Raw genomic sequence first — 24,104 nt, 5'->3', positions numbered from 1 at the left:
GTTGTTGTTTAGAATAAAAATTGAATTCTTGATTATTCATATGATTGTTGGTATTGATTAATTAAATTCTTGATTTGATTAGATATTACTCTATAGTCTACTCTAGGATTAAGAGTCTAAGATATATATTTTTTCTTTCATTATACAGTTACGTAATGGAACGATGCTATAAAAAATAGTGTTTAAATCATTCTCCAAATATTCCGGATAGTCCTCCTCTTCCTGTAAATATTCCGGGTATTTCTCCTCCACCTTCAAATATTTCGAGTAGTCCTCCTTCGAGTATTCATCCTTCGAGTATTTTGGGTAGTCCTCTTCCTTTGTATTGATTAATTATAGAAGACATTACTATATAAAAAAATTTGGTTGTTGCCATTTTTCTTTAACCTTGCACTCTTTTAAGTTCACCTCTTCCCCTGAGAATTCCTGGCTTCGCCATTGAGTAGCTGTGAGATTTGTAATCCAGAAATGAAGAATAATAAGTAATAATATTGTGGAATATTCCACTGCTGTGTGAGTCTTCAAATCATAATTCTTTAGCCTAACCCACTCATGCACGATAACTTGCAGCCTTTAGGCCCGTCCATCACGGCAGTGTTGACCATGTAAAGTCTGGCATTTTATGGGAATCGAACAATGAAGCCATGCCGGCTGTGTTTTGACAATGAAAGTTCTCTAGTAACATAGAATGGTATTAATGATATCAGCAAATACCGACATCGGTTGTATTACAGTTTCAATTACCGAGAATCACATCGTTACTGTAAATTATTTAGCTTCTTGTTTTCTTTGTTTATAGAAGGCGTATTACATTGCCTCAAGGAGTTACCGTAAATTGTCGTTGTTTTCATTTTGGATTAAGTACTTAAAATCCCTCAATTTTTTAGTGTCATTTTAAATTGGTCTCAATCTTTTGATACATTCTAAACAATTATCCAACTTATTGAAAATATTACATCTATTAAGCCTTAGTTAATTTTTCTATTAAATGTACAAGTGGTAACAATGCGTTCCACTTTTTAGCTTACTTGAACATTCAAATAATACTAAAATTAACTTAAAAAAGACATGAAAATAAAAAAATAAAAGTAAATAAACAAATTCCCAAATAAAATGAAAAACAAAAATGAAAATCGAAAATTCCCAAATATCACCTTCAAGCTAACCTACGACCATTGAAACTCCATTCCTACGTTTATATTCAAACCCACCAATGGAGCATATCATGATCAACACTAATACTAATTACCTCAAAATCTAAATTTCAAACATATGGAACTCAATGATCTAACAAGTATTGAATTGGATCGAAAATGAACCTAATGTAAGCCGTAGTTAATTTAACAGAAATTTAACCAAGGCTTAACAGATCTAAAATTTTCAATAGACTAGTTACTTGTTTGGAATATTTAAAAAGGTTGAGACCATTTTGAAATGACACTAAAAGATTGAGGGGTTTTAGTGTCACATTCCGGCCCGGGCCCCCACCACATTCCGGGCTCGACTTCACCGTAACACGATATTGTCCACTCTGGGTCTCGATCACACCCTCACAGTTTTGTTTCTGGGAACTTACATGAGAACTTCCCAGCGGGTCACCCATCATGGGATTGCTCTCGCGTGCTGCTCGCTTAACTTTAGAGTTCCAATGGAACCCGAAACCAGTGAGCTCCCAAAAAACCTCGTGCTAGGTAGAGATGAAAATATACATATAAGGCTTACATGATCCACTCATTTGGACGATATGGGATGTTACATTTACGTACTTAATGAAAGTCCTTTCATTTTTATATAAGAAATAGGCTTTATCCTGGCGCCTCCTGAAACTCAAGTTCATTCTCATTTTACCCTGTAAACTCAAATTGTTCCACTTAACTCCTGTTTGGCATTTTTGCGGAGAATATGTCTTGGGTTGAACGAGTAAATAACTTGCTAGGGGTCAGTCCAGGGACTAAATACGCCTAACAATTTTGACCAAAAATAAAAAATTACGTCTAACAAAGCCATAAGACAAGTCGTCTCATCATTTATGGGTGGTAATTAACGTGGATCCTCATGTAGTAGACATCAAAAATAAAAAAGTCTAAAGTTAGGCATGCACTTATACCTATAAAACCAAAGGCCCATCGGTTCCCAACTTCATCATTTCATCACCAAATTAATTTGGCAGCAAATTGAAGAACTGATTGCTTAATCATGATGAACAACCAAGTAATCTTCAGTCTCACCTTAGCCATCTTCTTCGCAGGTAAACAAATTGACTTGTTCTGTTCTTTTTGTTTGCAGTTATTTGAATGTGATCTGGTACGTGTCATGATTCATGAAAAATGTTACATCGATCGTTAAACTGCCAGACATGAAATTTTGTGTTTGAACGTTATTAATTTGTGTTCAAATTGATCGATAGTTTGTAACAGTATCATTGACACATATATAGAGATATAGAGATATTTTTTTGTTAACATAATGGTTATTTGATTATTCGTTTATAATTGGCATGTAGGTGCACATGCAGCTACGATCACCTTCACCAACCGTTGCACCTATACCGTATGGCCAGGGTCCCTAACCTCCGATCAACAACCACAACTATCCTCCACAGGGTTCGAGTTAGCATCCGGCGCTAGCAGTTCCTTGACCACTCCAGTCCCATGGAAAGGCCGCTTCTGGGGCCGAACCGGATGCTCCACTGACGCCTCAGGAAAGTTCAGTTGTGCCACAGCAGAATGTAACTCTGGCCAAGTCGCATGCAACGGTAACGGAGCAGTTCCACCAGCAAGCCTAGTCGAAATAAATATTGTCCCAAACGGAGGCCAAGATTTCTACGACGTAAGTCTTGTTGATGGCTTCAACTTGCCCGTGTCTGTTGCCCCACAAGGCGGCACGGGCGACTGCCAGACCTCTTCCTGCCCCGCCAACGTCAATGCTGCTTGCCCAGCTGAGCTGCAAGTGAAGGGGTCCGATGGGAGCGTAATTGCATGCAAGAGTGCGTGTACACAATTTAATCAACCACAATACTGCTGCACTCCTCCTAATGAAACACCAGCTAAATGTCCACCCACAAACTACTCTCAGATCTTTGAGAACCAGTGCCCTCAAGCTTATAGCTACGCTTATGATGATGTCAACAGCACCTTTACATGCAGCGGTGGACCAAACTACGTTATTACATTCTGTCCATCAGCCTAAAAATAGAACTAGAAAGGATATTATGTAATATCCCCTTATATCATACTATAGGAGAAATAAACTTTATGAATTTTGACACTTAGTATTGTCATGAATTTGTAATAATTTCAATGAAATAAATAAAGAATAATACTCTTGCGTTCCCCTCTTCGGGATGAGCTATTCATGACTACTTGCAAATATGTATTTTTACCGTAGAAAATTTATAATTAGAACCGTTCAATTTCTTAATTTTTCTTTAAATATTATCCCAACAAAAAATCATTTGAATCATAAATTATTTTATTTTTTAAATGTATCAAATAACCATCTATGCATCAAATAAATCAACAGCCTCTTTACATATTAGCCTAAAAATATAGGTTGTGAAAGGACAAAATTCCCTTTTATCTATTACGATACATACAATAGGACAAATAAACCCTACTAATTTTAATACATAGGTATTGTCAGGAATATGAAATATTTCTATGAAATAAGATATTGTCCAAGGACTACGTAGCTAATGCGCTGTTTCTGGCTAGCATTAGTGCAAGAACCGACGTGTTTAAATTTTTAACCCAAAAAATTTAGGGTTTAACCCAGAAACATGTTTTGTGCTCCAACTCCTCTGGGTTAAATTTTTAATCTGAGATTATTAAAAAATGAATTTAGGATTCTTAAAGTAACTTTAAAAAAATTAAAATTTTGTAGACTATTCTAATTTAATTTTATGAACATTTTAACTTAAAAATATTTAGATTCCAATAAATATTGAAAAATCACTAAACTAACACCATGAAACTCGTCAGACACTATGAAAGAATATGAAAAAACAATTATTTTTAATTACTTTAGCCGTTGGATCTAAATTTGGAACTTTAAATCTATTTTTTTTACTGTTGGATTTGATCATATTAAATCTTAATTATTGGAAAAAATAAAAAAAATACATATATATGGTGGGCCAACCCTACTAACCCAGGGGGAATCCTGGCCTAAATTTGCCCCAGAAATGAGTTTTGGGTTAAAACTCATATTTACCCTAAGGGTTGGAGCAAGTTGGGGTAGGTTTAGAATTTAAAATTTGAGTTTTACTATAAGGGGTGAAGTAGATCTAAAGGGGGTAAAAGCTACATCCCACCCAAAAATGATACATTTGCCAATTTTTCAGTAGTTTAGGACTACTTGGAAAATGAATGAAGAAGTTTGATTCTAAAATTTTATTTTATTTTATTTAAAAAATGGACTAGTTGGTGGCTTTGCCACGACAGTCCTCTCTTCCAAGGGTCGGGAAGGCTCACAGAGACATTTTAGTCTCCCTCTGGCCACCATCATATGATTCACTAACACCAGGAATTATTACTATAGTTTAAAACTAGAAAAATGCCCACGCGTTGCTGTGGGACTTGAATGCACGAATCTTAACCACATAAATTAGACACATGTAACTTGAAAAAAAATTAAACAGAATCATGAACGAATGAAAAGAATAGATGAGTGAAAAGTGAAAAGGTAGGTTGTTTTTGTTTCAGCAGTTAATCTTTCAAGCATAAATGTTTAAAGCAACAAAGATGTAGTACGCATGTTTCCATAAGTTACAAAAGGAAGATGCAGTCCACACATATTTTACCCCTGCAGTTACGATGGCAAAATACATGCCTTGTAGCCTAGGCACCTGTTAAGTAGTTACAAAAAAAAAAAAAAAAATCCCAAATGTTCAAAGCAATAAAGATGCAGGATCCCTGTTTCCATTAGTTACAAAAGGACGATGCAGTCCACACATATTTTGCCCTTACAGTTAGGGTGGCAAAATACATGCCCTGCAACCCAAGCACCTGTTTAAGCAGTTACAAAAAAACTCAAAAAAAATGTTTCAGCAACACATGTTTTACAGGCAAAAAAATAGAGAGCAGCTTTGTAGCAATTCATAACGGAGAAGGCAGTCCTTCATTTTTTCGGCGGGCGAACATCTTCATCACTATAGTAAAAAACATGAATCATAGTTTAGCAAACATTGGTATAACAGATGTTATGCAGGCGTGTATGCGTAAAACAAATTATAATTTACCTATCTTTGGTTTTTTTGGCTTGAGACTTTGTTTTGAGTGCAGCTATCGACTCTTTGTTGGCGGGCTCAATCTTAGGGACAACCAATTTGTGGAATTCTCTGGCAATTCTAGTAGAATTGGTTGTCTCTGTTTACCCGGTGCGAGTTTTTTTGCTGTGAATGAAGGTACAATTTATAAGGTTAGAGAGAATCGTAATAGGTATGCAAAAAGTGTCAAAGAGTGGTGCAAAAAGATTGGCTAACAATTTTTGATCAACGGCATAACACATGTACACCCAAGATAAGCAACCATATTTATTAAGATTTACACATAAGACGATAATTGAGAGGAAAACTTAACCTGTCGGGTTTTCCTGGTTGATCAATGAACAATGCTCTCTTTGAAGTTTTGTTTGGGGGGGGGGGGGGGTGCAACTATCAAAAAAACCCAATTAAAACACCAACCAACCAATAACAGAATCACAGAGATAAAATGCCTAACAACATTCGATAAAAAAACAAGAACACTAGCCTAAACCAGAATAACAAAGATGGCAAGGGACCTTCAACCCTCATAGAATCACACAGACAAAATTAAAAGGAAAAAAAAAGGTCCAACTACTGGACAATTAGATCCCAAACTAACCACACAAATAGGACAAAAACTGAAACATGGAGACATGCAACACAAAACCTGTAATTAGATCCCAATCACAAAATGTCAAACCAAAATTCCTAATCTAACTATCCAAGCAAACACAATTCTAATGGGGTTTAGAACAGATAAACCAATTATCCAATTTGAATGGCGTTTGGAACAAATACATTGACTACTCAGTTTTCTCAAGCTTTACATAAATAGACAGATACAGATACGTGCACAAAATAGAAAGAAGCCCAATTCCATTCTAAGCTCAAACCACCAAATACATGCTTAGTTACTCGACCTTGACATAAATGGACAGATAACAGATACGCACATAAAATAAAAAGAAACTCAATTCCAATGTAAGCTAAAACGAACAAAAATGAATCATATATTTAAAATCCAAGCATGAAAGCTTCACGAATATAAGTAAAAAAGGTAGATAACTAATTAGGCTTTGAAAAAAAATGATGGCGCATAATTATATACCTCAAAACGTCAAGGAATCAACTGCTTCCTCCAACAATCCAAATTTTTTAAATTTACAAAAAGTAAATCCGTTAGCAACCCTAAGACTTTCAAATTTAACGACGAAATCTAATGAAATTTCAGCTAAATGATCAAAGACACACCAAAAAATAAAACAAAAAAAATTTAGGAATAATTTGAATCCAACACAACTAATTTGGTTCCGCGAAGAATACGAAAGCTCAAGGCCTAGGTGAAATGTTGAGTAAATTGCAAGGGCCCTCGACCAAAGCTATAATTGAACAGTAATGTCATGCAACCTACAATTACTTCAATACAATCGGATATAAAAGCAAATTAAATTTGTAAAGACACTCTCCCTCGAGGGTTTAACCCTCCCCACTCCCCAAACCCAAAACGATGACTTGGCAAAAACAATCCCTCCACTTTGTCGCCTTGAGATGTGTTCACTGAATGAAAATCATGATACTAACAGAACAAATAGCAAGTACTCTAAACCCTAAACCCTTTAATTAACCCTTCGCATGTTGGGTTTCGAAAATCACATAAGAAGTAAACATGTAATCATAACATATTTTTAATTAAAAAAATAAAAAATAAAACAAAACTTCCCACTTCCACATTTCCATCACTCCCTTCTTTTCTCCTTCTATTTCAAAAACAAAAATACAAAATTTTCTCACACACTTTGTGTGTGTTTATACGCTAATATAAATATTAAATTAATATCGAACTTGGGGAAATGCTATCAGCCTCCCACTCTTTACTGGACAAGGATTGTTTGCCCTCCCATTTTCCGTGCTCTTTTGTTTGCGTGGTCACGGTTAAACCACGTCAATATTTTATATTACTATTCATTTTTGTCTTATTATTTCTATAAAAAAACAATATAAAATATTAACGTGCTTTAACCATGACCATACAAAACAGAAAGACACAAAAAATGGGAGAACAAACAATCCTTGTCCCTCCTTACTTCTCCTCAAAAAAATCAACACTCCAGATGGATCCCCCCACTAACACAACAAAAAAGTTGAAAATTACAATTAAACTAAACATTTTATCTCTCTTCCTCTCCCTCTTCGTCTGCCCTCTACCTGATGAAAACCAGAAGCACAGAGCTTCCCAAAATTCCAGTTGTTTCCATCCTCTCTTCCCAAAAATTACAGGTGTTTTTTCTTTTCTGTTTTCTGATTAAAAATTATTAGAGATTATTGGATGAACCACCGAACTGACCACCGAATCCAAAAAGTACTGGTGCGTACGTACCGATACGGGATTCGGACACCATTTCACCGAATCCGACAACTATGATTTGTCTTGATTTTCTATTTGGATTTTTTTTATATGAAAATTAAGTATAGGGTTTTGACATATGGGTGGATTTGACATTGCTCATGCTGCGGCTAGGTAAAAAGACTTCCTCAGTTGTTTTGCTTGGATTATCATGTTCATGCCAATATTAAATGAAATTTCTACCCTTGCCACTAAAACTCTCTACTTTTTTCTTTGCTTTTTGTGTTGAGGTGTCGTCTGCTTCTTCTGCTTCATTGGTTTTGTTCTTCTGCACTCCCTTGGCCCCTGGGATTTTTGTGCTTCCCTACTGCCCTGCTTCGGGATCTTCAATTTTGAATGGTTCTCGGTCCCAGCTGGCTAGAGCTTTGATTTTGTGTTTCTGCACTCTCCCGGGGATTTCTTCACTGTCCTGCTACTGGGATCTTCAATTTTTGAATAGTTGTGGATCCCAGCCTGCTATCTGCAGAGCTTCTATTTTCCTTCAACTTCGTCTGTAGCAATGCGCCTCCCTCAAACTACTATATCGGCATTTGTTTAACTTTTACTCGAAGGATTGAGCAATGGGTTACGCGTCGAATGTTCATGCAGGTATTCACATTTGTTCTACAGAAGTTGGGTTGTTCATAAACGAAAGAGTTGTTTGGATTTTGCTGCTTCTTGAATTTATAAATAAATGAGTCGTTGCGTAAAAAAAATAATTTGGGGTTTTGTTTTTATGTTGGAATTCTGAGTGTGGGTGTATGATTTGGTTCTCTTTGTATTTTCAAGAAACGGTGGTTTTCATTTTTTTGGGGAGCGTAATAGCATTATAGGATTCATATAGCCGACCCCACTTGATGAGAAAAGGCTTTGTTGTTGTTGTTGTTTGTATATCGTGTAGGCTTCTAAGCTGTTTGTGCTTGAGGTATATAATTTCAGCTTTTTTCTTTGGGTTTTTATTATTGAAGAATGTAAATTTTTTTGTGCTCGGAAACTCGAATACGTAGGGATTCATCTGATCTTATATTTTTGTGTATTTTGAGAATGCCTTTTAATGCTTTTTTTACAGTTTTGTATCATATTTTGTGTGTGTGTGTGTGTGTGTGGCTCAAAACAGAAAGTTACTTGGTCCTAATATGTTGTTTATTTAGCTGCAGCCAACATTCCGCTGTCTGAGATTGGTGTGCAAATTACTGGTAATTTGGATTGGTGTCTGAGATTTAGAGAATGGCTCGCATCTTTAATTTCTTTTTCCTTCATTATTACTGTTTTCAAAATTTTTACTGGTGGGTATTGATGATTTATAGTCTGTGAGGGCTTCAATCTGTTGGAATTTTGAATGGTTATTGCTTCATCGGAATTTGGGTGGTCCAAATTTTGAATAGAAGAAAACCCATTTGAGTAATATTTTAGGTGGATTGGCTCTCTGTGTTTCGTCTGTTATTTCTTCCCCAGTTGGAAAGTGGAAGCCCCAACTTTGAGCTCAGAGCTTGAATTTCTCAATCATTCGTTTCTCTGCACTCTCATCAGTCACTCTTGATCCTCTCTCTGAGGACCTGGGTACTTTTCCAGCTCTATCAAGTAATACTCCATTTAATTGCTTAATTGAGGTTTTTTGTTTCTCTTTTTTGCTCTTTCATCAGTTCATTGGCTTTTTTGTTTCTCTTGATCCTTCTTAATTGTCATCTATTAATCTTTCCATTCATAATGAAGCTTAATTGTCAACCTGTTTTGAGGTAGCCATGTGAACCATTGCAGGAAACGTGCTGCCGACTCGGGATTTAACATTGCAGGTTTCATTGACTTCCTATCCTCTGCTTACTTATGTTTTATTATCTGATTTTAAACTTTTAACAGCATAAAGCTTATGAAAATTCAAATGTATTTGACCACGATATAATTTTTAGAGGATTTAAAAAGTGAAGATTTTTGGTGGATGTAGAAGAATGTTTTAAGTCTTAACATATTTTAATGTGGACTATCCTTTTATTTGGGTCAATTTACATTGTTGATCATTGGTAATATTAATGTTGCAATCCTTGATTCCCAATGAAGAATGGCTGTTTTGTATCAATCATTATTGAAAGGAAAAGAGAGGCGAGAGAAAAATTAGCTGTGTAATAGTTTTACTAAACAAACAGAATTATATCACACATTTTGTATCCTATAGCTCAGCACAGTAATCATAGCTGGTCAGTTTAATTATTAGCAGCTGATAAGTGTTTGTGAAGAAGTGTAGCCATGGGAATTTAAACAAATTCAAATTTATAGATTCGAATGGGTCAAGGTTGATTTGGCAAGGAATTTATGGACAGTTGGACAAACACACGCATGCACACACACACACATATATATATATTAGTCCACCCTATACGTTTTCTTTTGTGAAGCATTTCCAAAGTTCTACTAGCTTAGATACTGATTGTTCAGAAATCAAACATGCAAAATTTCTATGCATGTTTTAAAATTGGTTGTAGGGAGTAGGCTTCTAAGTGGACATTCTGTGTGAAGGTTGTTTTGGTCAGATATGCAATAGAAATTTGCATCATTGGGGAGTCTGGTGTCTGTCAATGTTTAATGGGCTTCTAGCTTTAAAACCCCACAATTAGCAAGCAAGGCGAGGCTTAAATTGTGGTCATGTGGTTGGTAATTGATTTTTTCTCACGACAATTCCAATGTTTCTTTACGTAGAGCTCATGATTGTATATCATGGGTTTCCAATAATCAAAAAAGCTTAACACACACGATAAGATTGCTTCCACTTTGTCAAGGTGTTTTCTTTTCTCAATAGCAATGAACCATTCAGCCTACACTTATTTATTTGAGAAAACTTTAGAATTAGTCTTTGAAACTTTTACTCTAGCATGTCTTCAAGAATAAAAGAACAATTACCAAATTAAAATCCCTATAGACATTGCTTATATCTTCATCTCCGTATGACCCTAATCCAGAATTCCCAGGGATGCAAAAGATTCCATATCTGTTTGGTCATTTTGCTAAATTTCATTAGATTTGACCCTCAAATTTGAAAAAGCTTTCATCTTGCTGTAAATTTAAGTCTTTTCTCTCTGTGTTGGTCCATCTGCTTATATTTGAAAGTCTCAGAATTGCTAATGGATTTATTGTGTTTGGGAATTTTAGGATTTAGGATTTTGGTTGGTTTAGGTTGCTGCAGATGGGGGCTTTGGATGTAAGGCAGTGGTTGGCAGACACCGAAAGGTTGATTACCCTCCTTATGGAAGGGACTTTGTGAACCATCAGCCGACTGGAAGTGTTTGCAATGGCAAACTGGCCACTGCCTTCAGTTCTTCTTAATGAAAGTATTTCGTTGAATTCTACTATTTACAGCAAACCATATAAACAATGATATGTAATTCTAAGAGGAGAGATTTAATGGCATTACTATGTTTTTAGTTCGATTCAATGATGCAAACTGTTAATTTCCTTTGCAGTTACTTTTATTTCAAGACACTGCACTCTTCTTTCAATCCCGCATTCTTATGAATCCTCAAAATATTATTTTTGCGCAGAATTAGTTTGCCAAATCCACATGACGTTAAACTTTAGAATTGTTAAAATAGTATGATTTACTTGGAATCTGATGGTGTTAAACTGCAGCAAATAAAATTTTCCTGTTGTATTGAATTTTCGGAGGGCTTCCTTTCCACTTTTGATAACTCAGCAGCTGCAAGCAAGGCAGAGAGTTTTTTATTCAAGAGCAACAATCCAGAACAATTTCCATGGGAAGAGTCATGGATTCCTATTTCTTAGCTCTCACTGCCATTGTCACTGTAACACTCTCTCTCTCTTCCTCTGAAAGATAAATCTCAATTTTTGAGCCCTGATTTGTTAGTTACGCAGTCCTTGGAACGGAATACAAACACAACTCGACAATAGGGTCTTCATGTTGTCCCGCATCGGAGGATTATTATAAAATTTATGAACTTTATTAGGGTTTACATTAGGCTTTTCATCTCCAAATAATTCTTTAAATTTGGTTCCCTTGTGGCTCGGATATGCATACAATCATTGTTTGGAATTTGGTGTTTATAGCATTTGATTTTCTTGGATTTTTTACATGTTTTTGTGGTGACACAGGGGACGTATTCTCGGATGGAGGTGAAAGGATTTGGAAGAATCAGATATGCCTATTCATTTGTAAGGTGATTGTTTTACCGCTTAAAATACCGTGCGAGTTTATTTCACTAACATTGCATTGGGTTTTTTAATTTGATATGTTGTTTTGGCGTGTGAAAATCGAAGAACTTTTAAATGTTTGCAAATTTGGTTGACACTTAAGTGCAATTCATTTTGGTCAAGGCTTTGGTTTGTGGCCAGTTGGAATTCATTTTGCTAAAATAAGATAAATCTCTTTTTAAGCGAATCTGGGGGTTTTGTTAGGTGTGGGGTTCTTTTGGTCTAATTTTTTTTTTTTTTTTTAATTGATTTGGGGTTTTGTTTTGTTTGGTTTGCTAAGATTTGGTTCCCCAAAATTAGTTTTACATGCAATAAGAATACTGCGGATCAGATTGTAGGTCCAAACATCTCTTGAAGGAGATGTATATAGCTGATGAATTGCTTAAACAGGATTTGGATGGTAAACCTTCTGTTGATATACCAAGCTGCCCAGTTTTGGTGTTTGTTGATATAAAAGATGAAAAGCTTGGAGGACGACTCTATAACGAATTTTGCTACCGTCTTAATAAAAAACAGGTATTATTCTCTCTTTGTAATTGTCTCTCCTTGAGGAAAGGCATATTGAAATGATTATTTTAAAAAAGAAATCTGACCTGTATGATTGTAAACATGCTTATCACATGGGACTGAAAATAACATCCCCCTTTCGTTTGGATGGGTAGGACATCTTTTAGTTTATGAAAGCATCTTTGAAGGGATCAATTATTTTTCTTCTTTTGTTGTTGATTGAGGTGGGTTATAGGAATAAGGTGACGTTTTAGAGTTGAAATTGTTAGTTTTTTTCGTGATGCTCTTTCCTTTTCTTCTCAGTGAAAAAACATACTAAAGTAACAACGCAATGGTGGTGAGAATAAGTGTTCTCAGGTATCTATGGATGTGTGATATGAATTAGGTGGATGATGTTGAAGCATCAGTCAATAAAAAACAAATAGGATCTCAGATATTATACATTAATGCATACATTAGTGCTTGCGTGGAAAGATTGCCCTACCAGCAATACCATCCCCTCCTGAAATGACTGAACTTTTTTGCAACCAATCTACAGAGGGAAAACATTTTCAACAAAATATACGAGCTTACAACCACATTTTTGCCTTCACTTCAATGGGAGTTCATGTTGATGAAAGCCTAGCAACAAGAAGACGGGGTATTTATACATTTCATGCTCAAGGTTCCATGTATCATAAGATAGGAAGTCTCTTGCCTGTTGGAGATAGTAGACCGAGATTCCTACAAATGTATATATATGACACAACTCATGAAATAGATAATTGGATGAGAGAAAGTGAAGCACTAAACAGAGATGTCGTTCAAAAAATCCAAGAAATCTTGAATCAATATAATCCATTTGTGCAAACATTTGACCACCTAGCGCAATGTCAAGATTTGCAAAATTGCAGATTTATTATGTCACATCCCAGACCGGCTCAGCCGTAGCACGATATTATTCGCTTTGGGCCTTGACCATGCCCTCACGATTTTGTTTCTGGGAACTCAAACGAGAACTTTCTAGTGAGTCATCCATCCTGGGATTGCTTTCACCCGAACTCGCTTAACTTCGGAGTTTCAATGGAACCCGAAGCCAGTGAGTTCCCAAAAGGCCTCGTGCCATAGGAGGTGGGCATGTACATATAAGGCACATCACCCCATCTCCGTTGGTCGATGTGGGATGTTGTAATCCACCCTCCTTAGGGGCCCGACGTCCTCATCGGCACACTCGCACCAAACAGCAGAGTGGCTCTGATACCATTCTATTACATCCCACATCGACCAACTGAGAGAGGGTGATGTGTCTTATATGTACATGCCCACCTCCTATAGCACGAGGCCTTTTGGGAACTTACTGCTTCGGGTTCCATTGGAACTCCGAAGTTAAGCGAGCTCGGGCGAGAGCAATCCCAGGATAGGTAACCCAATAGGAAGTTCTCGTCTGAGTTCCCATAAACAAAATCGTGAGGGTGTAGCCTAAAGTGGACAATATCGTGCTACGACGGAGCCGGTCTGGGATGTGACAGATTATCAAGGAGTAGCCTGCAAATCAACAACAATATTGTTTATCATCTACATCTCAGGTTACTGCAATCATAGTAAATGGTGAAGGATAAGAAAACATTAGAGGTTGGGATATCATTGTGCAAACTATAGATGGTCAACTTAAGAATATCAAAGTTTGTGTCGGCTACTATAACCCTTTACAATATCCATTGTTGTTACCTTATGGAACATATGGATATGATGTGAATACTCGAAATAACAACTGCAAAAAAGTGACATGTTGTGACTATTATTCTTATGTTCTTCAGGTAACCGAAGACCTTCATCTCTATACACATAATATTAGTTTTTTAAATTATATTATGTTGAGCAAATTTTTTTATTATTTTAGATCTGTGAACGCGACAAATCGCTTCTACTTTGTGGTGCTTGCCTGTTGCAGCAATATGTAGTTGATAACTACATAAAGATCGAATCACAAGGGCTTAGATGGATGAGTGATAATCAACACACAATTTGATCTGAATTTTATCAAGGACTACAAGACTCATTAATCGTAGGACAAAATAATGCAGGTATAAAACTTATCAATTGATACAATAACATATGCACTTCGTTTTCATGTTCTATCATATCAAATGATACTTATTAATAAGTTATAACAAAATAAATATAATCGAACTTATTAATGATTTATAACAAAACAAATAAAGGAAATATCAGTTGTCGTAGGACTATATTACCATCATCTTTTAGTGGTGATCCCCGTGACATGTATCAAAGGTATCAAAATGCAATGACTTTGGTTTAAAAGTATGGAAGACCAAATATTTTCCTAACAATGACATGTAATCCAGTTTGGGAAGAAATAAGTGATGAGCTACTACCTAGCCAAGCACCACAAGATCGACTAGATTTGCTTACAAGGGTTTTTCGTGCAAAATTCGAAGAGTTGACGAATGATGTTATAAAAAATAAAAAAAAAGGTGTTTTAGGTAGAGTTCTTGCATATGTATATGTCATTGAGTTTCAAAAGCTTGGTCTCCCTCATGTCCACATGCTTCTCATGTTAGAAGAAAATGATAAGCTTAATAATCCTGATGATTATGACCAGATGGTACGAGCTGAAATACCAATTCCAAATGAAGAGCGCCTGAACTGTATAATGATGTGTTAAGGCATATGATACATGGTTCATGTGGAAGGCACAATTCATAATCACCTTGTATGAAACGTGGGAGTGTAAACGAAATTATCCCAAGCCATTTGCACCAACTACAGTTCAAGGAAATGATTCTTATCCAATGTATCGTATAAGAGACAATCATGATCTTGTTCCATTAAATCATAATGCACATATAATGGTGGACAATCGGTGGGTTATTCCGTATAACTCATGGCTGCTCCTCGGATATAATTATCATATTAATGTTGAGATTTATTGCAGCATTAAAAGCGTTAAGTATTTGTACAAATATGTTTACAAAGGTCTCAACATAGTAGCTTTCGAAGTTCATTCGGAACCTATTCAAGATGAAATAAAGCAGTTTGTTAATGCAAGATGGGTTTGTGCACCTGAAGCTTTATGGAGAATATTCAAATTTGTAACTAATCGACTTTATCCATCAGTCAAACGACTACAAATTCATCTTCCCGAAGGACAAACTGTTCACTTTTACCCTCACCAAAGAGTATCAGATATTTTGGCAGATGACACAAACTCGAATACTATGTTGACAGAGTTTTTACCAAGAATACCACTTGTACGAAAGCACGACAATACTTATACCGAGAGTTCCCTGAACAGGTTAGATGGAGTCAAAAAGATAAAATCTGGAGTGAGATGAACAATAACCAAAAAGTTGTCAGCTGAATATATGCATTCTCTCTTAATGAGGGTGAAAAATTCTACTTGCGCATCCTTCTTAATCATCTTAAAGGACCAACATCATTTGAGAATTTAAGAATAGTCATTAACATCGTTCAACCAACATTTAAGAAAGCAGTGCAACAATGAGGTTTGCTAGAAGATGATGATAACATCAGACAGTGTCTTCATGAAGCCTCTAACATTCGTATGCCGTCAGCTTTACGAACGTTATTTGTTACCATCTTGATTTACAGTGAGCCATATGGAGTAAGAAGATTGTGGGATGACTTTAATTCATTTATGGTAGAAGATTATTCTGTTTCAAGTACCATAAGTAATAGTTCCATCTTGAACAAGTTTTTGCGAGACTTAAATGAGTTATTAGTACAACATAGTCAGTCTTTGTCTAATTATGATCTACCACAAATAACACAAGATTGTGTTAGAAACAACACACTTCTAAGGATAATACAGGATGAACTTTCACTTGACATCTCTGAAAAAGACCTTAATGCGCTGCATAATCTAAATGAAGATCAAATGGCGGCATATGACTCGATTGTATTTGCAATTCAACATCGAGACAAGGCCATATTTTTTGTGGATGGTCCTGGAAGGACAGGAAAGACATACTTATATAGTGCATTGTTAGCAACCTTAAGGAGCAATGGTTATATTATATTGGCAACAACATAATATGGAATTGCAACAACAATATTGCCAAGAGGAAGGGCAACACACTCAAGATTTAAAATTCCTCTCAGTCCAGATGCATATTCCACATGCTCTATTAGTATCCAATCATATTTGGCAGAATTGATAAGAAGAACATCAGCTGTTATTTGGGATGAAGCAAAAATGACACACCGATTTGCATTTGGGGCTCTTGATTGAACATTCACATATATAATAGGAGTTGACTTGCCATATGGAGGAAAGGTTATGATTTTTGGATGAGATTTCCCACAAATTCTTCCTATTGTTCCAAAAGGTACAAGATCTGAATTAATGCAAGCAAGTATTATTAATACTTCATTTTGGGGACATGTGAAAATCCTTCGTCTTAGGAAAAACATGAGATCCATCAACGATCAAGATTTTTCGGAATTCTTACTTCATGTTGGTAATGGGGAACAAGAAACAGTGATTGATGACATGATGCAATTACTATCATCTATAGTCATACCATGGAATGGCGAAGAATCCATTTTCCAATTGGTTAATCAAGTTTTTCCCAATTTGGAATGTCATGTAAATGATGCAAAATACTTGGTGGAAAGCGCGCTTATAACTCCAAAAAATGAGGATGATGACAAACTCAATCAAATGTTGATTGATAAATTTTTGAGGTTTGAACACATCTTATACTATTCCGATTCAGTTAAGGATGATGTGAGAAATTTGTATCAACAAGAATTCTTGAATTCAATTTCACTTGGTGGCATGCCCCCTCATCAATTAACTTTAAAAAAAGTTGCCCCCATAATGCTTTTAAGAAATCTCGATCCAATGATGGAGTTTTGCAATGGTACAAAACTAGCTCCGATAATCTCTTTAAAAACCACAGAAAGCACCGGACTCCCATTTCAACTGATGAGAAAACAGTTTCTTGTGAAATTGAGTTTTGCACTAACCATAAATAAATCATAAGGGCAAACATTACCAAATGTGGGTATTTATCCACCAGACCACGTATTCAGTCATGGACAATTGTACGTGGCTTTATCAAGGGGAATATCGTCGTCTTCAACAAAAATATTGGTGAAGAAAGGAGAATTACACAGTCGCGAAGAAGTCTTCACAATAAATGTTGTGTACAAAGATATTTTGCTTCCATCAAATATATGTTAAAGTTACATTCATTCTTTTAATGTTTAATTCACTTTTCAAATCTACGTAGATAAATATATTTAAATTGTATAAATTGCGTGTAAAACATCGTAATTATAAAAGAGTCTTCCGCAAGCGCATGAGCTTGTGCAGGAAGACTAGTATTTATATATACACACGTCATTTAACATAGCCATCTGCAAAGGAGGCCTAATAAATGATGTCCTTATCGATTTGGTTGTATGTGGGAGCAAAATTTAAGCATGCACATCAAAGCACCGCCCAAACCAAAAGCCTTCAATTCCACCAAACTTTCAAATTTATCAAAGCTCGTCTGTAACTATTTTTAAAATGATTGTAAGTTTTTTTTTTTAAATACTTTTAAATTTAAAAAATACTTGAAATACTTCTTGTAACTGGTATATTTTTAATTATTTTAAAAATATTTTCAAACGAATTTAAATTGAAAGAAACAAAAAGCAAAAGACTTTTTTTTTTTTTGTTTTTTTTTTTGGCTTTTGAAATTCCTCTGTTTTTTTTTTTTTTTTTTTTTCCAAACGAGCAGCAGGAAAACGGTTGGGAGTTGTTACACATATCATTTAAGGCCTCTCTTTTTCATTCAACTCCTTCAAAGTTCTTTTTAGATCCAAATTAATTGCTCCCACAGGAGTCACCACAGCCCTTTAGTTAGGGCTGATTTGGTATTGTTGCGTTTTGAAAAAAAATTATTTTTACTGTGATGTGAGAATAAGCAGTTGTGAAATAAAGTATCAGAGTGTTTGGTAAACTTTTTTGTAAAAGTGTTTTTGAATAAAAAAAAAAAAAAGCAGTATTATAGTGTTTGGTAAACTTTTATGTAAAACAAATGTGAAAAAAAACCGGTTTTTCAAAGCTGGGTTTTGCAGCTTCTTGTTTTTGGCTTTTTTTAATCCAAAACTGTGAAAAAAAACTGAAGCTGAATGTTTACCAAACACAAAAACAGCTCCCAGTTTTTTTCATAATCACCTTAGTACCGAATTAGGCCTTAGTACTAGGAAGTGGTGCCCGCACGTTGTTGCGGGATAAGAAAATTCGCAGGTAATAACAACTAAAAAATTAATAAAAATAGATTCAGCATAATTTCTAAGTTTTTGAGTTTTGACTAACATTATATTAATTTATTCAAACAAATGCATTGAGAAATAAAGAGTAAGTGAAATTGGATACATACCTGGGTTGAGAATTTGGATAACATATATTCATTGTCTTAGTTTGACCAATATCAGAAAAGATAAGTTTGTTGCAATTTAGTACAACAAAGATGGAAATTGGTGTTTCATGCAATAAAATATATCTAGTGATAGCGTTACATAAGAGTTTATTTGCCATTAATATAATTTTTAAAACATAATTAAATGTCATTCTAAGACGGATCAGATTTATGTAAATTGATAAACTCAGTTTTGATTATCTAGAGTAAGAATCATCATTTCCATCTTTTCTCTTCAGAGGAATTAACTATTACCAATTTATACACATACTTTCTTCTGCTAACTTATTGTGAATACATGGCTAATTATTTGGTTGTCTAGTGAAAGGTTTAAGGCCAATGTTCAAAAGTATAAAAAGGCATCGTTCCACTAAAGATATGTTCTGTCCATATTTTCTAAATCTTTGAAATAACATATTAGATTAAAATAAATGAAGAAGGTATATCTCTTATGGAAATGTCTACTTTTATACTTTTGGATATTCAATCTAACCCTTCAATATGCAAGCAGGTGATTTGTCATGTATTTAGATCATGTGAAAAGAATATAGTTTGTATGTATATATATATATATATATGAGTAATATCTAATTCCCCTAAAGAGAAAGCTTAGTAAAAATTGAAATTAAATGTAAAATGTCAATAAAACAAAATTAATAAAGTAATAATTAATTTTACATACCTTTGAATGTTCGTGTCGTCATTGCTTGAAAACATATTTGTCAACGTTGTAAGTTCGTTGCTGAGTTAGCAATTTTTTTTTTGTTTCCTAAAATTATAAAACAAAGTGTTAAAAAAAAAACGTTTTGTAGCAATTAATAAATAATATGCAATAATTAGTTGACATGGATGGAAAAATGGAGTCATACGTAGGATGAAAGAGTAAAAACCAAATTTGAATAAATAAAAAATAATTTGTAATCCATTATCATGCATCATTATCTATTTTATGCTAAACATAAAAGATAAGGTCTATTACTATGAGTGAAGCTAGCGTTTTTGGCATGGGTGTTCTAAACCGTAAGGAATTGAGAAACTGAGATTAAGAGGAATTCTGATCAAAGAATTGAGAATTAATAGGAATTGGATCCTATCTTTTCTTCTAGTATATTACTATTTGGTATGTATATAATGAAAAAGTTATCTTGTTGCCAAGTTTAAATTTCACCAACCATAGGTTTAAGTGGCGCCCAGTCATTCTCACGACATCAGTTAACAGGATATTTAATAGTTTAATTAACGAATGTATGAGACTGTTCCAAAATTTACACCTTAGGTATGACTCTGGAACGAAAAAAACTTGATGTACTAAATGTTGAAAACCACGAAATATGAAAGTAGTAAACTGAGATTTACCCAAAAAAATAAAAGAGATGAGTTGAAAAACCAAATGCAAGGGATGATCAACACGTGGTCTGCCTGCCCAATATATATATATATATATATATATATATATGTTTTTACCCTTTTTCTCCCACTTCGCATCATGACCTCTCACTCAGATTGGACAATCTTTTTCTGTCCTGCCCAATATATAGGACAATGATTGTCTGCCCTCCCACTTTCGATGCTTTCCTATTTTGTGTTGTCACAATTAAATCACGTCAATATTTTATATTATTTTTTCATATAGATAATAAGAAAAAAAATAAATATTAATATAAAATGTTGACGTGACTTAATCGTGACCACACAAATAAAAAAATACAGAAAAACACCAAAAATAGGAGGACAAATAATCCTTATCCCAATATATATACTATATATATATATATATATATATATATATATATATTTCTGCAACTTCGCATTTATTATCTCATTTTAAAGAAATGGGCCTGTGTAACTACCAGGCAATTATAATGGCAATGGCATCCCCCATTTCCTCTATCTCTCTCTCAAAAGGAAGGGGATCATCAAGACGTGGCATAATGTAAGCCAAAAGCAACCAAAATATGCTTCCAGCATCACCAATATACATATACATACATATATATATATATATATATATATATATTTCTGTCATTTTGCATTTATTATCTATTTTTCGAGGAATGGGCCTTCGTTGCTACCACTATTTATTTTTCATATGCGTAGCTGCGCGTTCTCTACTGGTAGCAAGAGTCCATTTAATCACGTTAATTTCCTTGTCTTCCATTTTGATTGTTGAAGAGTCTCTGCTGGAGTGTCTGTTTCTAGAGCTACCAAGATTCTATTTGTCTCCTCCTCCACAGTTAATCGCCTCTTTTTTCACCTTGAAGCCATTTGCTACATTCAGATTTGATTCCCGCATCCATTTTTCACAAACACGTCACATGAAGGTATAGGCATTACTGTTTGGTTCAACATGGCCTTCGCATCGTGTTCTAAAGGTTGATGTGATTACTTGTTCATTTGAGCGTTTGACCATATATTTCGAGTTAACTCTGTGCAAAGTATTGCGTGTTGTGCCTTGTTTAGGAGGCGGTCTAGCCGGGATCAACCCGTACATCGTCTGAATCAGTTTATGACTCAGGTATTCAAGTTCTGGACAAGAAGAGAACACAATAGTGTGAAATGAAATTTGAGCAATCTCAGCTCTGGCAGCATCCTTTGACATGCTCTGAATTGTGTAAAATAGTAAAGAAATGTCAGTTTTCGTGAGCTGCAAACGTTGTACCTAGAGTGATATGTAGTGCTTATTTAAGAAAAAAAAGGGGCCAATGTTGTTTTGATATCTGAAATATTCAAGATAATGACACTGCATTTGCTTGTTCTTTTCTAAAGATGACAATGTATCAGCGGGCGGGACACACACGCTCTCCCTCAAACGGAAAATAAATGGATGAGATTGAAAATAGAAGATCTAACATTTTTAGAAATTAAATTTAATGGCTAAAACACGAGTCAGTAAGTGCTACATTGCATTGAAGTATTAGATAATAACTTCCCAGCCACGCCCTCACAATTTTGTTTCTGGGAACTCACACGAGAACTTCCCAGCGGGTCACCCATCATGGGATTGCTCTCGCGTGCTACTCGCTTAACTTTAGAGTTCCAATGGAACCCGAAGCCAGTGAGCCCCCAAAAAACCTCGTGCTAGGTAGAGATGGAACATAAGGCTTACATGATCCACTCCTTTGGACGATATGAGATGTTACATTTAGGTACTTAAATGAAAGTCCTTTCATTTTTATATAAGAAATAGGCTTTATACTGGCGCCTCCTGAAACTCAAGTTCATTCTCATTTTACCCTGTAAACTCAAATTGTCCCACTTAACTCCTGTTTGGCATTTTTGCGGAGAATATGTCTTGGGTTGAACGAGTAAATAACTTGCTAGGGGTTAGTCCAGGGACTAAATACGCCTAACAATTTTGACCAAAAAAAAAAATACGTCTAACAAAGCCATAAGACAAGTCGTCTCATCATTTATGGGTGGTAATTAACGTGGATCCTCATGTAGTCGACATCAAAAATAAAAAAGTCTAAAGTTAGGTATGCACTTATACCTATAAAACCAAAGGCCCATCGGTTCCCAACTTCATCATTTCATCACCAAATTAATTTGGCAGCAAATTGAAGAACTGATTGCTTAATCATGATGAACAACCAAGTAATCTTCAGTCTCACCTTAGCCATCTTCTTCGCAGGTAAACAAATTGACTTGTTCTGTTCTTTTTGTTTGCAGTTATTTGAATGTGATCTGGTACGTGTCATGATTCATGAAAAATGTTATATCGATCGTTAAATTGTCAGACATGAAATTTTGTGTTTGAACGTTATTAATTTGTGTTCAAATTGATGGATAGTTTGTAACAGTATCATTGACACATATATAGAGATATAGTGATATTTTTTTGTAACATAATGGTTATTTGATTATTCGTTTATAATTGGCATGTAGGTGCACATGCAGCTACGATCACCTTCACCAACCGTTGCACCTATACCGTATGGCCAGGGTCCCTAACCTCCGATCAACAACCACAACTATCCTCCACAGGGTTCGAGTTAGCATCCGGCGCTAGCAGTTCCTTGACCACTCCAGTCCCATGGAAAGGCCGCTTCTGGGGCCGAACCGGATGCTCCACTGACGCCTCAGGAAAGTTCAGTTGTGCCACAGCAGAATGTAACTCTGGCCAAGTCACATGCAACGGTAACGGAGCAGTTCCACCAGCAAGCCTAGTCGAAATAAATATTGTCCCAAACGGAGGCCAAGATTTCTACGACGTAAGTCTTGTTGATGGCTTCAACTTGCCCGTGTCTGTTGCCCCACAAGGCGGCACGGGCGACTGCCAGACCTCTTCCTGCCCCGCCAACGTCAATGCTGCTTGCCCAGCTGAGCTGCAAGTGAAGGGGTCCGATGGGAGCGTAATTGCATGCAAGAGTGCGTGTACACAATTTAATCAACCACAATACTGCTGCACTCCTCCTAATGACACACCAGCTACATGTCCACCCACAAACTACTCTCAGATCTTTGAGAACCAATGCCCTCAGGCTTATAGCTACGCTTATGATGATGTCAACAGCACCTTTACATGCAGCGGTGGACCAAACTACGTTATTACATTCTGTCCATCAGCCTAAAAATAGAACTAGAAAGGATATTATGTAATATCCCCTTATATCATACTATAGGAGAAATAAACTTTATGAATTTTGACACTTAGTATTGTCATGAATTTGTAATAATTTCAATGAAATAAATAAAGAATAATACTCTTGCATTCCCCTTTTCGGGGATGAGCTATTCATGACTACTTGCAAATATGTATTTTTACTGTAGAAAATTTATAATTAGAACAGTTCAATTTCTTAATTTTTCTTTAAATATTATCCCAACAAAAAATCATTTGAATCATAAATTATTTTATTTTTTAAATGTATCAAATAACCATGTATGCATCAAATAAATCAACAGCCTCTTTACATATTAGCCTGAAAATATAGGTTGTGAAAGGACAAAATTCCCTTTTATCTATTACCATACATACAATTGGACAAATAAACCCTACTAATTTTAATACAGAGGTATTGTCAGGAATATGAAATACGATATTGTCCAAGGGCTACGTAGCTAATGCGCTGTTTCTGGCTAGCATTAGTGCAAGAACCGACGTGTTTAAATTTTTAACCCAAAAAATTTAGGGTTTAACCCAGAAACATGTTTTGTGCTTCAACTCTTCTGGGTTAAATTTTTAGTCTGAAATTATTAAAAAATGAATTTAGGATTCTTAAAGTAACTTTAAAAAAATTAAAATTTTGTAGACTATTCTAATTTAATTTTATGAACATTTTAACTTAAAAATATTTAGATTCCAATAAATATTGAAAAATCACTAAACTGACAC

General features: G+C 35.2%; 3 protein-coding genes across 52 annotated transcripts; all 3 read left to right on the top strand.

Moving 5' to 3' along the window:
* Positions 1 to 2,091: 2,091 nt before the first annotated feature.
* Positions 2,092 to 3,324, top strand: LOC137723033 (thaumatin-like protein 1b). Its single transcript, XM_068462185.2, has 2 exons — positions 2,092 to 2,248; positions 2,504 to 3,324. Exons 1-2 carry the CDS (start codon positions 2,197 to 2,199, stop codon positions 3,187 to 3,189), a joined length of 738 nt encoding a protein of 245 aa, XP_068318286.2. The 5' UTR covers positions 2,092 to 2,196; the 3' UTR covers positions 3,190 to 3,324.
* Positions 3,325 to 7,302: 3,978 nt separating this feature from the next.
* LOC137722940 (uncharacterized) lies at positions 7,303 to 13,182 on the top strand. 50 transcript variants are annotated; one of them, XR_015961309.1, is made up of 10 exons: positions 7,303 to 7,522; positions 7,718 to 7,763; positions 7,880 to 8,237; positions 8,786 to 9,209; positions 9,387 to 9,421; positions 10,770 to 10,948; positions 11,247 to 11,419; positions 11,727 to 11,791; positions 12,216 to 12,341; positions 12,871 to 13,182. XR_015961309.1 is itself a non-coding variant. In XM_088692149.1 (8 exons), the coding sequence occupies exons 5-8, from the start codon at positions 11,369 to 11,371 to the stop codon at positions 12,955 to 12,957; spliced, it is 381 nt and encodes a 126-aa protein (XP_088548275.1). In that variant the 5' UTR covers positions 7,303 to 7,522; positions 7,718 to 7,763; positions 7,880 to 8,237; positions 8,786 to 9,209; positions 9,387 to 11,368; the 3' UTR covers positions 12,958 to 13,182. The 50 variants fall into 50 exon arrangements, 45 of the variants coding, with proteins under 45 accessions (XP_088548275.1, XP_088548259.1, XP_088548302.1 ...); XM_088692149.1 differs by having other exon boundaries at positions 9,387 to 11,419; positions 12,164 to 12,341; XM_088692159.1 differs by having other exon boundaries at positions 7,352 to 7,763; positions 8,786 to 9,188; positions 9,369 to 9,421; positions 10,770 to 11,419; positions 12,164 to 12,341.
* A 9,061-nt stretch (positions 13,183 to 22,243) lies between these two features.
* Positions 22,244 to 23,513, top strand: LOC137722543 (thaumatin-like protein 1b). Its single transcript, XM_068461572.2, has 2 exons — positions 22,244 to 22,400; positions 22,655 to 23,513. The coding sequence occupies exons 1-2, from the start codon at positions 22,349 to 22,351 to the stop codon at positions 23,338 to 23,340; spliced, it is 738 nt and encodes a 245-aa protein (XP_068317673.1). The 5' UTR covers positions 22,244 to 22,348; the 3' UTR covers positions 23,341 to 23,513.
* Positions 23,514 to 24,104: the final 591 nt, after the last annotated feature.

The sequence above is a fragment of the Pyrus communis genome, chromosome 4 (assembly GCF_041283825.1).
Source record: "Pyrus communis isolate YQ-2024b chromosome 4, ASM4128382v1, whole genome shotgun sequence".
NCBI classification, from domain to species: Eukaryota; Viridiplantae; Streptophyta; class Magnoliopsida; order Rosales; family Rosaceae; genus Pyrus; species Pyrus communis.
Note: the sequence above shows the minus strand (reverse complement) of the source record. Positions and strands in the feature narration are given on the sequence as shown.

What these genes read in the sequence shown, in the direction of transcription:
- LOC137722940 (XM_088692133.1), top strand. Translation starts at nt 8,210, where the DNA reads ATGGGTTACGCGTCGAATGTTCATGCAG. An exon ending in CGCGTCGAATGTTCATGCAG is followed by an intron (nt 8,238 to 9,386) that starts GTATTCACATTT and finishes GAACCATTGCAG; the next exon opens with GAAACGTGCTGCCGACTCGG. An exon ending in CTCGGGATTTAACATTGCAG is followed by an intron (nt 9,422 to 11,726) that starts GTTTCATTGACT and finishes GTGGTGACACAG; the next exon opens with GGGACGTATTCTCGGATGGA.
- LOC137723033 (XM_068462185.2), top strand. Translation starts at nt 2,197, where the DNA reads ATGATGAACAACCAAGTAATCTTCAGTCTCACCTTAGCCATCTTCTTC. An exon ending in CTTAGCCATCTTCTTCGCAG is followed by an intron (nt 2,249 to 2,503) that starts GTAAACAAATTG and finishes ATTGGCATGTAG; the next exon opens with GTGCACATGCAGCTACGATC.
- LOC137722543 (XM_068461572.2), top strand. Translation starts at nt 22,349, where the DNA reads ATGATGAACAACCAAGTAATCTTCAGTCTCACCTTAGCCATCTTCTTC. An exon ending in CTTAGCCATCTTCTTCGCAG is followed by an intron (nt 22,401 to 22,654) that starts GTAAACAAATTG and finishes ATTGGCATGTAG; the next exon opens with GTGCACATGCAGCTACGATC.